This window comes from Rhinichthys klamathensis, unplaced genomic scaffold (assembly GCF_029890125.1).
Source record: "Rhinichthys klamathensis goyatoka isolate OS25496 unplaced genomic scaffold, OSU_Roscu_1.1 h1tg000261l_1, whole genome shotgun sequence".
Taxonomy (NCBI): Eukaryota; Metazoa; Chordata; class Actinopteri; order Cypriniformes; family Leuciscidae; genus Rhinichthys; species Rhinichthys klamathensis.
The window spans coordinates 647,495-661,427 of NW_026606782.1; the positions used below are offsets into that span (position 1 = coordinate 647,495).

The window sequence follows — 13,933 nt, forward strand, 5'->3', positions numbered from 1 at the left end:
GATACAAACCTATGTCTGTATCAAATCTAATTTATCAATGTGTTTCAAGTGTTTTTCCCTTTTTACTTAATGATTTCTTGTCATTTTTGAAAAAGATTTGTGATTTTTGCATTGCTCTCTGAGCATTGTATTATGATCATTTTCTCAATGATTCTGTAGCGTTGTTAGGGCAACGAGAAAATTTTTTTTTTTTTGGGGGGGGGGGACCTCTGAGTCAAAAAGATTGGAAACCACTGATATAAATACTCATGGATGTATTAAATGCACATGTAGGCTATATTAAATGAAACTATGTTAATTTATTTACAGAACTATATTATGTCATCATACCTTAAAGGAGACCTAAATTATGCAAAATTCACTTTTACATGGTGTTTGAACATAAATGTGTGTCGGCAGTGGGTGTATACAACCACATTATAATGGTACAAATCCATCCACTCAACCCCATAAATCATAAGCAGTGTCTAGCTTTTGTAATGTCACAAATGTCTAGGCCCCACCCACGACTACTGACGGACTCTGCCCTATTAGCATAGACCCCGCCTCTGAGCTGCACACTGTACGCCATGTTTATCTCCTCGCCTGAGTATTTAACAGCATTCAAGTTAGAAATGTATTAAAGGGGTGGGTGATTATGATTTCACTTTTCTAACTTTTTAGTTAGTGTGTAATGTTGCTGTTTGAGCATAAACAACATCTGAAAAGTTACAACGCTCAAGTTCAAAGCAAAGAAAGATATTTGCTTTTAAAGAAATCGTTTTTTAAGGACTACAACAAATGGCTGGTAGGGACTACAAGACATTCCTCCTGGGTTAGTGACATCACTAATCCTAAAATTTACATAAACCCCGCCCCCGGGAACACGCAGTCCATGTTGTTGAAAGAATATGCTAATCAATGACTTGAAGATAGTTAACTCCACATCAGCAACATAAATTAATCAACTAACCATTCAGAAACTTCCTGTTGCATTCTGTATGTTGTCACTTCTTCTTGAGTCTCTCCATCATTGTCCGACTCCAGTTTAAACATAAAAGGCAGAACAGTTTCTGACATTTTAGTGCTCCTCTGCGTGAGGTAATCGGAAGCTGCTAACACACACACACACACACACACTCTTGAAGCTCCACCCTCTGTGCCGGGAGCAGCAGCACATTTGCATTTAAAGGGACACATCTTCATATTAACAAGGTACTGTACATTACGCTGCTTTCACTTTAATACACAGATCTAATACACACATGCGATTTCTTTACTTACTGTTTACGTTCACAGACATAACCAACTGTGTTTATGTGAACTTTGTTTGACAACCGTGTGTGTATTTGACACTTTAAGTGCAATAAGACATGAAAAAGAACATACTACTCACGCCGTCTGACATCCAGCTTTCTGTGCGAATGCTTTGGATGTGTGCGCTCAGGAAACCATATATCAGAAATTTTAGACTGATATGGCTTTATGCAGATAATAAACTTTAATGACAATAAACTTTCATGATGAAGAACTGCAGTCACATGAGCGTGACCACATTAGAGATGATAATAAAAACAGAATACACAGGTTTCCTGTTACAAACATTACAGGGTGCATGCACATACCAGAGGCAGAAAGCCAGATTGGTGAGCTGGTCCGCTACAGCAACAACCTTTAGTATTGAAGCTTTCCTTATTGTTTGTATTGTTTGTATATAACTGCTGACTCAATAAAACGTGATTTTAGTTGGATCTGTTTGTCTGTCTTTAATTTTGCAGTGTTACTGTGATATATGTATGAATTATCATGTTAGGCTAGTAATGTAAAAGCTAATGTTAGGAGTGCAGCATCTACTTGACAGCCCGAATTTGCTTTTATACAAGTTCTACCAGAAAGACTCTGGAGAAAAATACTGTTACAATTAACCATTTATCAACAGCCCAGCAAGCAATATTATGATATACACTCACCGGCCACTTTATTAGGTACACCTGTCCAACTGCTCGTTAACACTTAATTTCTAAGCAGCCAATCACATGGCGGCAACTCAGTGCATTTAGGTATGTAGACATGGTCAAGACAATCTCCTGCAGTTCAAACCGAGCATCAGTATGGGGAAGAAAGTTGATTTGAGTGACTTTGAACGTGGCATGATTGTTGGTGCCAGAAGGGCTGGTCTGAGTATTTCAGAAACTGCTAATCTACTGGGATTTTCACGCACAACCATCTCTAGGGTTTACAGAGAATGGTCCGAAAAAGAAAAAACATCCAGTGAGCGGCAGTTCTGTGGGCGGAAATGCCTTGTTGATGCCAGAGGTCAGAGGAGAATGGCCAGACTGGTTCGAGCTGATAGAAGGGCAACAGTGACTGAAATAACCACTCGTTACAACCGAGGTATGCAGCAAAGCATTTGTGAAGCCACAACACGCACAACCTTGAGGCGGATGGGCTACAACAGCAGAAGACTCCACCGGGTACCACTCATCTCCACTACAAATAGGAAAAAGAGGCTACAATTTGCAAGAGCTCACCAAAATTGAACAGTTGAAGACTGGAAAAATGTTGCCTGGTCTGATGAGTCTCGATTTCTGTTGAGACATTCAGATGTTAGAGTCAGAATTTGGCGTAAACAGAATGAGAACATGGAACCATCATGCCTTGTTACCACTGTGCAGGCTGGTGGTGGTGGTGTAATGGTGTGGGGGATGTTTTCCTGGCACACTTTAGGCCCCTTAGTGCCAATTGGGCATCGTTTAAATGCCACGGCCTACCTGAGCATTGTTTCTGACCACGTCCATCCCTTTATGGCCACCATGTACCCATCCTCTGATGGCTACTTCCACCATGTCACAAAGCTCTAATCATTTCAAATTGGTTTCTTGAACATGACAATGAGTTCACTGTACTAAAATGGCCTCCACAGTCACCAGATCTCAACCCAATAGAGCATCTTTGGGATGTGGTGGAACGGGAGATTCGCATCATGGATGTGCAGCCGACAAATCTGCGGCAACTGTGTGATGCCATCATGTCAATATGGACCAAACTCCCTGAGGAATGCTTCCAGCACCTTGTTGAATCTATGCCACGAAGAATTGAGGCCGTTCTGAAGGCAAAAGGGGGTCCAACCCGTTACTAGCATGGGGTACCTAATAAAGTGGCCGGTGAGTGTGAAGTTCTTTGGCGTAGACCCTGTCCGTAGCTCGCAATCCGAGGGTCCGGACTCTGCATTTCCTGCCTGAAGACAAAGGCAGGGGTGCAGCCGACCCCCTGTGAGGTATGGGAAGGGACCATCCTGGTGGTGGTGGGGGAGGATGGAGGGGAAAGAACCATCATGGTGGGGAGGATGGAGGTGAATGGAAGCGTCAGCATCTGCAAACTCAGACATGTGTAAGTACCTCTTTTATACCAAAAGTATTAGAACACGATTGGATAGATGAGAAGGTAATAAGTGACGTAACAATTGAGTCTTACCGGCAGAACTTATGCTAAAGCTTTCATTTACGTTACTCTTGTTTACGTTGGCATTTTGACTTACAGACACCACGACTATGCTATAGCCTACTACACGAAACACATATTTTTTCTGTCTCCCGGTTGCTTGTGCAAGCAGTGATGACGTTGCAGAGAAATCCATGTATAGATGTTTTAGTTTTTGGCAGAGTATCTAAGGCACGAGCTGTAGGCTCAGCCCTCTTCTGGAAAGTGGGGTGGAGGGCAGCAGCTAATTCGCATTTAAAGATACATGCAAGAAAACTGCGTGTTTTTCCTTCCAATCAAAAATGGCCATTTGCAACATGGTATAATAAATTATCTGTTAGTTCTCTTTTAAAAGACAAAAGTTTCAAGTTGTTACGGCATCCTGTCATAGACGTGTTTGTTTCTTAAATGTGTCAGTCATTTCTGTCGGTTTAGCCATTTTTGTAATGGCTGAGTCAGTCTCAGTCTGAGTGCTCGGTACTTGCCATATGTCACAGTGATGTAGCATCGGAGTTGTCTCAAGTCGGACAGAATTTCTAACCAGCATGCACTGCTTCAAGTCAGCTGCCGGTCGGTCTGCGCAGTTGAACAAGCCTATTATTTGCTTACTACTGACTGTAGAGATGAATTAGCATATTATTCTTATTAATATTAGCATAGAGTTCTAATGCATGACAAAATAAATCACATTTAAAATAATTATTGAAGAATTGTTAAACGTTAGAAAATGGAATTATTAAAAATATATTTGTGGGCCTAGGCACATATTGTGAATTAATTTAATAAACTTAGTTACCTAGCTTTCCTGGTAGGCTATAGCCTTTAGTAAATTCACGTGTCTAATGATACATAAAACATATCAGTCGACCCTATGTTTACTTTCTTCACTGACACGGATGTAAATGTATTCATCAAAGCTCAGCTTTGGGAAGGGAAGAGTAGGGCCAGATATGGAGACTGGGAGAAAAAGAAAGAGAGAAGGTGATGGAGATGAGAGAGGAAGAGCAGGTATGACTAGCCTTCTCTATTATCCTTTTTTTTGTTGTCCTTCAAACGTCTTAAAATGCAGATCAGGGATATCAAAAAATTATCCGGCTAGCTAACTCAATTTTGGGACCTAGGCTACCCTGCGTACGGCCCTGGAGACAAATGATTCGAATCACTGAGGCGAGTCAAAATCCTTACCACTGAAATTACTCTTTAAAGGGTTAATTCGTTGGCCCGCTCACATGACAGCATCACGTGACATTGATCCCGTGACGTATTGTAGCAATTTGACAGCAAAAGGCAGCAGGTACGTGAAGTCAGATATATTTATAATATTTCTACTAGAAATATTGCTTTTGGGTCTACAATTAATTGCTTGATAACTGTGTAGCAACGTCTTATTGAACACGGACGCAAGGAGCTACCTTTCCAGGCCGCTGTTTTCTTGCATTAGCAGTTGTCAGTGGCTTAGTCCATTCAGTAACTTAGTAGTTTTGTTTATAAGACATGTATTAACAAATATGATAATATTATTTCGAAATGACGTGCTCAGACCTCCTACAAATTTAGTTAATCTCATTTACATTTTAACTAAAGTTGTAATTCGCCTTTTTTACCCGTTCAACTTAGCTAACGTTAACGTTAGCTGTTACACGACCCCTTCTACGCTAACGTCAATTCATTTTTATAGTGTGTGTGAACAACACACAGTCCCTTTTGCGTAGTAATCTCATGAAATATTTATTCAACATATTTTTACCATGTTATCTATGTTTCTAACCTCTTTTCGAGCGGAGCTAGCTGGAACGAGTACAGATGCTGCAGTATTTTTCATGGTGGCCTTTCCAGTGATAGCACATAACGATTTGATATTGTTTTCAGTTTTCAGGTCCTAATATCTAAGAGCTTAAGATGGATATCCGAGGGGCAGTGGATGCTGCCGTTCCTACCAACATCATTGCAGCCAAGGCCGCAGAGGTCCGAGCAAACAAGGTCAACTGGCAGTCCTACCTCCAGTGAGTAACGTTACATCTGAACATCACTTCTGCTTCTATATTTCTCTCCTAGACAATTAATTCTGAAATCTGAAAGATTGTTAGCCCTCATAGAATACTGTCACAAGAGACTGAACATTTGTAAAAGTATTATGATGCTTAAAGTCACCATTATACAAACCAAATTTGACGGTTATTATTTTTTTGAGTATTTATAAAATGATTAAAACCGTGCACATCATTATTTTTTTATAAAATTCATGTGCCCTTGCATTCTTTAATCAAAATAACTTTACCCTCCCACTTGCAATGACTTCTCTTCTCTGATATGTTTACTGGCACGAAGGCGGGACAACCTGTCACTCACATTAAATCACAGCAATAGCAAACCACTACGATCCAATCAATTCCCGATGGACAAAATCAACTTCCACCCTACATTTTTTTCTTGTTCTAGAGACCGTTTTACTTGAATATACGTCGTAATAGGAAAGAAAAGACTTTTGCAACTTCAGTTCCATGCCGACTTTAAACCTTCTTTATGGAGTCCCCAATAAAGTAAAAACAGACTTGTTTCATTCATGAATGATTGTTTTAACAAATCTAAACTTTTGAATCCTATAATACTTAATATGCTCACTAGTTCACTAGTTTATATATATATTATGTGTATCTTAGAACTTGTATCACATCTTGAATACTTCTCTAAAACAGGAACAAGGTCTAGATCCTTTAAGGAAACTGTGTCTGTGTCATTGTCATGTGACAGTTATAATCAAGGTTGGGTAGTGTCTTTAACATAAAAAGCAAAATATTGCTTATATACTGAATAAAAATGCATGTTATATTGCTCAATTGATGTTTTATTGTAACAGTTGGGAAACGGTGCAGATAATGGCATTTATGCAGTTTAACAAAATAAATTATGCACAGAAAATTACATTAAAAATAATTGTGCACTGGCTCACCTGTTGCACGTGAAACATTAAGCAACATAAAATACATTTTAAATAAAAATCTATATGGGTAGCCTTAGCCTACACTATATTAAGCCTACATATAATAATCTATCTGGTAAACTACTTCTATGAAAAACTTGAAACATTAGCAGCAGCACTTATAATCCCCCTTGGTCTGAGAAAGGTAACAGTAAGATTATTAGACCTGGAAACTTCAAATATAGAACTGAACACAACTTAAATCATCCCCGAGGAAGGTGACAGTAAAATTAGAGGGCAGAGTTTCCCATACGTTCATTTATTTGTGGCGGGCCGCCACAATATCAACGCTGACCGCCACACATTGATTTTCGATTATTTAAAAAAAATTTTTTTACTAAGAGTGTATTCACACCTGCCTTGTTTGGTTCGATTGAATCGAACTCTAGTTCGTTTCCCCCCTTGGTGCGGACCTTTTGGGCAAGTGTGAATACAGCAATCGAACTCGGGTGCGGACCAAACAACCGAACCGAGACCCAGCTGAAGAGGTGGTCTCGGTACGGTTCCAAACGAACTCTGGTACGGTTCGTTTACGGTGTATTGCAAGAAAGCACTGCGCCTTTGAGTTAACAGGCTTCCGTAGTCGGAGTTGCGTTATGGGAAAGTGATCTGTTGTAGCCTACTACATTACATCTGTTGCGCGTCGTGTGTGCGTCATTGGAATGGAATGAATGAATGAGCGTGTGCATCAGGACATTCACATACAGAGCGTTCTATAATGTAACGATAGTTACAATACAAGGATGATGCTGCGTTAATTTACGTTAAGCCTTTTTTGTACTTCCTGATTTCCCTACTTGAGAATCCTTGTCCAATGAATGGACGACCTTAGCACACGTGTGGTTTTGTTGACAAATTTTGGTTCACTTGCAAAAAGAGCAGTGTGAAAGCGAACTGTACCAAAAAAAAAAAAATTTTTTTGGTCCGGACCAAAGCAAGTGAACTATCGGACTTTCCTGGTGTGAATACACCCTAAGCCTATTTAAAATCGTATTTGATTGCAGAGCGCCGTAGCGCATTCGCGTAGTACTACTACCTCTCGCGCTCTCGCTCTCTCGCTCACCCGCTCACCCGTACCTCTCGCGCTCTCTCTCTCTCGCTCACCCGTACCTCTCGCGCTCTCTCTCTCTCTCTCACCTGTACCTCTCGCGCTCTCTCTCTCTCGCTCACCCGTACCTCTCGCTCTCTCGCTCACCCGTACCTCTCGTGCTCTCTCTCTCTCGCTCACCTGTACCTCTCGCGCTCTCTCTCTCTCGCTCACCCGTACCTCTCGCGCTCTCTCTCTCTCGCTCACCCGTACCTCTCGCGCTCTCTCTCTCTCGCTCACCCGTACCTCTCGCGCTCTCTCTCTCTCGCTCACCCGTACCTCTCGCGCTCTCTCTCTCTCGCTCACCTGTACCTCTCGCGCTCTCTCTCTCTCGCTCACCCGTACCTCTCGCGCTCTCTCTCTCTCGCTCACCCGTACCTCTCGCGCTCTCTCTCTCTCGCTCACCCGTACCTCTCGCGCTCTCTCTCTCTCGCTCACCCGTACCTGTCGCGCTCTCTCTCTCTCGCTCACCCGTACCTCTCGCGCTCTCTCTCTCTCGCTCACCCGTACCTCTCGCTCTCTCTCTCTCTCGCTCACCCGTACCTCTCGCTCTCTCGCTCACCCGTACCTCTCGCGCTTTTTCTCTCTCGCTCTCTCGCTCACCCGTACCTGTCGCGCTCTCTCTCCCTCATGGAACACCGCTGCACAAATCTGTCCAACACAGCGCTGTTAATGTTGGGGACCCAGCTTTAAAAAAGTTATTAGCCAGCATGCAAGGAGCCTAGCTAATAAGGAGAGCTAAGTTATTGTTTGAATACAGCTGGATTTTCGAGGTTAGCACGCTGTATATAGCTGGAAGTCCACTCCGTTTTGACCGCCTCATGTTTGGATTATTTTTTGCCACCTCAAGTTTGTGTCGGGTCTCTCGCGTGAGAATCTCGTGTCACGTTCGCAATGTTCAATTAACCGACAATTAATTTAATTTAATCGAGTAAATTCTTGTCGACAATTAATCGATAATCTATTAACCGTTTACATCCCTACCCTCATGTTGTTCCAACCCCGTAAGACTTTCGTTCATCTTCGGAACACAAATTAAGATATTTTTGATTAAATCTGAGAGCTGGATCACTCCTCCATAGGCTTCTAAGTAGGGCTGCAACAACTAATCGATAAAATCGATAATAATCGATTATAAAAATTGTTGTCAACGAATGTCATTATCGATTAGTTGGTCTGCTTACGTCACGGGGAGCGTTTACTGGTGATTGGTTGAAACAGGCCAATCAGGATGCTCTCTGTCTTACACGCGCTTCATGAGGCACACACGCAAGGTCTCTCTCCCTCCGTTGCTCTGCCGCGCGCTCGCGCTACACGGTTTGGAGCACAGTCTCTTCTGTCTCGCATGCGCGCTCAAATCCCGGGAGTTTGAACTAATTTGCGAGCCGCTATCAATATGCGGGTGACTTCCAGAACTTCCGGGAGACTTGGGATGTCTGTATTTTGCGTCTCGAGCATCAGGTTGCGCAATCAGTTCGCTCGCAATATAAGTGATGGATTAAAATAGTGCTACCGCAGAAATATTAAATTAAAACGGTCTTTACAAAGCGAAGCACTAAATATAAAGGCAGTTAATAACACCAGCAGTAAATTATTGTTTTTTAGTCACTGTACTCAGTGGTTTTCAGTGAATGTTTGTGCACTAATGCATCATTTTTCCTGTCTTTTTAATCAAGCCTGTTAGCTTGCTGCGTACCTCCATTACGTTCTCTTTATATAGCATTTGTCTACTATTAAGTTTTAATTGTTTTTCAAACGCGATCTACTGCGGCTCTATGTTCACACGCTTGTTTTCAGTCTTTTTCTATATTTATTTTTACAAGTTATCCTTATAATTCAATTAATTTTAAATAAAAATTAAATGAATTATATATTTGAGATGTTTTTAGTTTATATCTTCACATCTGAACAACATGTCTGTAAATTTGTTTTAACAAAAATTGTGTTAAAACAATATGTTGGATATAAATGTTTTTTTTTTTACATTAATCATGGTTGTCAACTTGCCATCAGCGATTATCATTAAAAACAATGCAAATATTGATATTTGTAAAACTCAATGTGTGGCTTTTGCACTTTTTAAAGTACACTTTTACACATAAATATCCTAATTGAGGGTTTTAGGTAACACTTTATTTTACGGTGTCCTTGTTACATATGTTACATGTACTTACTGTAGTAATAACAGTAAATTATGCATAATTACATGCAACTAACCCTCAACCTAATCCTACCCTATTCCTATAGTAAGTACATGTAGTTACTTAATATTACTCTGTACTTAAATATATAATTACACTGTAACAAGGACACCTTAAAATAAAGTGTAACCGGGTTTTATTTAGTCATAATAAACAAAAAATCTAATTGAATTTTTTATCCGATTAATCGATTAATCGAAAAAATAATCGTCCGATTAATCGATTATCAAAATAATCGTTAGTTGCAGCCCTACTTCTAAGGGATCGAAACTTGCCGGCCCAGAAAAGTTAAAGACATCATTAAAATAGTCCAAGTGACTACAGTGGCTCAATCTTAAGTTTATCAAGCAACGAATACTTTTTGTGCGCAAAAAACAAACAAAAATAACGACTTTATTCAACTATTCATTTCCTTCCCTGTGGGCCTCGAGATAGTTCACGGAGTGAAACTACGCAACGCTTCTAGGTTGGATCACTCCTATATGAAGGAGTGATCCAGCTCTCAGATTTAATAAAAAATATCTTAATTTGTGTTCCGAAGATGAACGAAAGTCTTACGGAGTTGGAACAACATGATGGTGAGTAATTACTGACAGAATTTTCATTTTGGGGTGAACTATCTGGGGTACTAGTTGCTTATTAGCATGCATATTACTTGGTTATTATTGAATGTACTTATAAAGCAAATATTAATGCCTTATTCTGCATTACCTTATTCTACATCCCTTAATCCTACTCAATACCTAAACTCAAACGCTTCAAAAACTACCTTACTAACTATTAATAAGCAGTAAATTTGGAGTTTATTGCGGCAAAAGTCGAAGTTAATAGTGAATATGTGTTCCCCATACTAAAGTGTTACCGTAACTTCTACCATTCAAAAGTTTTTTTATTTTGAAAATTCTTCTTTTTTAAGAAAAGTACAATTTTTTTATTCAGCACCTGATGCATTAAATTTATGAAAAGTGATAAAACTATTCAATTGTTACAAAAATTACAGAAATTGTGTTTATATATTTCAAATTTTATTTTGGACTTGATTCATTAAACAAGTTTCATCCACAAAATTAAGCAGTTATTGCTTAATTTAAAAATAAGTGAAATTAAACTATTTTCAACATTGATAATGCTAAATCTTTCTTGAGCACCATATCAGCATATTAGAATGCTTTCAAAAGGATCATGTGACACTGAAGACGGAAATAATGGCTGCCAAAAAATAATCTTTGCCAACACTGGAGTAAACTACATTATAAAATACAATATGACAGAATGACATATTTGTCATTTTAACAGAACTTGGAGCTGGTGGTGCTTTAGACGTTGGTCATTTAGTGTTTCTGTAAGAATAAAAAACTAACAATAATACTGATAAGATAATAACACTACTAATTCTACTACTAATAACAATCATATAAAACCCACTGAGGTCTGATGAGCTGGGTTAATGAAAGTAAATCATGTTTTCTGCGTTTGCTGAAATCAAAACAGGGACAATAATATGCGAGCGCTTGCGCATTAGTTCCGCCCACTACCGAAGAAACCAGCTGTGGCTTCTGCTTGTTCTTAAAGGCTGAATAATTCCAAAATACTGGAAAATACAACAAAGAATATAATTTACATGTAGTGAAAATTAAGTCACATATGCAAGTGATTTACTCGCATTGTATAGGGTTGCCACAGTTATTTAAATTGTAATAATATTTCACAATATTACTGTTTTACTGTATTTTGATCAAACAAATTCAGCCTTGCTGAGCATAAAAGACTCTTTTTTTAACAAACTCTTACTGACCCTAAACACTGCGTAGTGTTATATTTTTGTGTTGTATTATGGTTGTTATTTTATTCTGCTATAAACCAGGCGACTGAATAGTTACAGAAATGTGAGGACATTCAAAATTCAGTTAATGGGAGGAATCGAGAAACTGGTGGATCAAATGAATCTAGCTATGAAAAACCATGGAAACTAATGCAAACGAAAGAAAATGGAAAGGGGAAAAAAGGATACAATGAAAAACCAACTGCGAGTCCACTCAAACTCAAGGCAAGGCAATTTTATTTATATTGCACATTTCAGCAAGAGAGCAACATTTAAACAGATTAAATTATTGCACATTTATATTGCACATTTCAGCAAGAGAACAACATTTAAACAGATTAAAAACAAAAATAAAAGTTACAATACCATACAAGGAATAATGAATTAAGGATAAGAAATATAAAAAAGATAGGTCTTCAACCTCTATTTAAAAGAACTAAGAGTGGTTGGGGACTTATAGTTATCAGGGAGTTTGTTCCAAATATATGGAGCATAATAACTGAATGCTGCTTCCCCCTTTTTTAGTTCTAGTTCTGGGGACAGCAACCAGACCTGTCCCAGATGACCTGAGAGGTCTAGATGTTTAATACCTTACAAGCAGATCCAAAAAGTAGCTAGGTCCTAAGCCATTTAGTGATTTATAGACCAGCAGAAGTACTTTATAATCAATTTTTTGTGACACAGGAAGCCAATACAAAGATCTTAAAACCGGAGTAATGTGATCCATCCTCCTGGTTCTTGTTAGGACCCGAGCAACGGCATTTTGAATGAGCTGCAAATTTCTGATAGACTTTTTCGAGAGGCCTATAAAAACACTGTTACAATAGTCCAGTCTACTAAAAAATGCATGGACAAGTTTTTCCAAATCCTGTTGGCACATAAGTCCTTTAACCCTTGATATATTTTTTAAGATGGTAGTAAGCAGACTTTGTTACAGCCATAATATGATGGTTAACATTTAGGTCTGGGTCCAAAATTACACCCAGATTTCTGGCTTTATCAGTTGTTTTGAGCATTGTTGTTTTTTCTGTGCTGACTTTTAGGCGTTCATCTTTTGCTCCATAAACAACCACCTCAGTTTTATCCTCATTTAATAAAAAAAAATTCTGGCACATATATATATATATATATATATATATATATATATATATATATATATATATATATATTCATTTTTTATTTCAGGCAATGACACAGAAAGTACAAGGCAGACAAAATATTGTTAAGTCATAAAGTGCAAAAAAGAAACAAAAAACATACAGTATTTAACTGACAATCGATTAATTACATCCAATAATTAATTTGTTCAATGCACCTAGCCAGATCTTGTATTGGCCTATAATCCCCGGGTGACAAGGTTATGTAGAGTTGCGTATCGTCCGCATAGCTGTGATAGCTAATAATGTTGTCTTACATAATTTTAGCTAGGGGAAGCATGTAGATATTGAACAGTAGAGGTCCCAGGATGGAACTCCACATATCATACTTCTATGCTCAGACACAAAATTACCTATGGACACATAGTAGTTTCTGTTCTTTAAGTAGGATTCAAACCACTTTAGTACTGAGCCGGAAAGGCCTATCCATTTTTTCAAACGGTTTAATAGTATGTCGTGAACGACCGTATCAAAAGCGGCATTGAGATCTAACAATACTAGAACTGTGGTTTTACCACTATCTGTGTTTAGGTGAATATCATTAAAAACCTTAACAAGAGCTGTCTCAGTACTATGATGTGGTCGGATGCCCGACTGAAAGGCATCTAAGATATTGTTAAGGGACAAAAAAATGTTTAGTTGTTGAAAAACCACTTTTTCAATTATTTTACTTAAAAATGGAAGATTTGATATCGACTGATAGTTCTCCATTAGTGACATATCTAAATTGTTCTTTTTTAAGAGTGGCTTAATTACTGCAGTTTTTAGGGCCTGTGGGGAGATACCTGCCTGAAGAGACATATTTACAATCTGTAGAAGGTCAGAAACCAAACAGTTTGAGACATTTTTAAAAAGGTCTGTCGGCAGGATGTCAAGGCAACAGGAGGAGGTTTTCAGATGTTGTATAATAACCTCCAAGTAATTTTGGTTAACTGTTTGAAATTCTGTCATATGAGAGTTGATTTCGCCAGGGTAGTTAGATAGAACATACTCTACATTTGATAAGGAGGCACTAACTGATTGTCTGATTTTCTGATTTTTTTCACTGAAAAATGTCTGATTTTCTGATTTTTTTCACTGAAAAATGTGGCAAAGTCATTGCAGGCCTTAGTAGATAATAGTTCAGGTGCTACTGCTATTGGGGGGTTTGTTAATCTATCGACAGTAGCAAACAAAGCATGTGCATTGTTATTGTTTTTAGCGATAATATCAGAGAAGAAAGACCGC

General features: G+C 38.8%; 1 protein-coding gene across 2 annotated transcripts in view; it reads left to right on the forward strand.

Annotated features, from left to right (window-relative positions):
- The first annotated feature begins 4,663 nt into the window (after nucleotides 1-4,663).
- Nucleotides 4,664-13,933, forward strand: part of atp6v1h (ATPase H+ transporting V1 subunit H) — a 74,944-nt gene continuing 65,674 nt past the window's right edge. For both annotated transcript variants that reach the window (XM_056267549.1, XM_056267550.1), the window contains exons 1-2: nucleotides 4,664-4,753; nucleotides 5,329-5,462. In XM_056267549.1, the coding sequence (XP_056123524.1) occupies nucleotides 5,359-5,462 (104 nt within the window). In that variant the 5' untranslated portion in view covers nucleotides 4,664-4,753; nucleotides 5,329-5,358. The remainder of the gene's footprint in view (nucleotides 4,754-5,328; nucleotides 5,463-13,933) is intronic.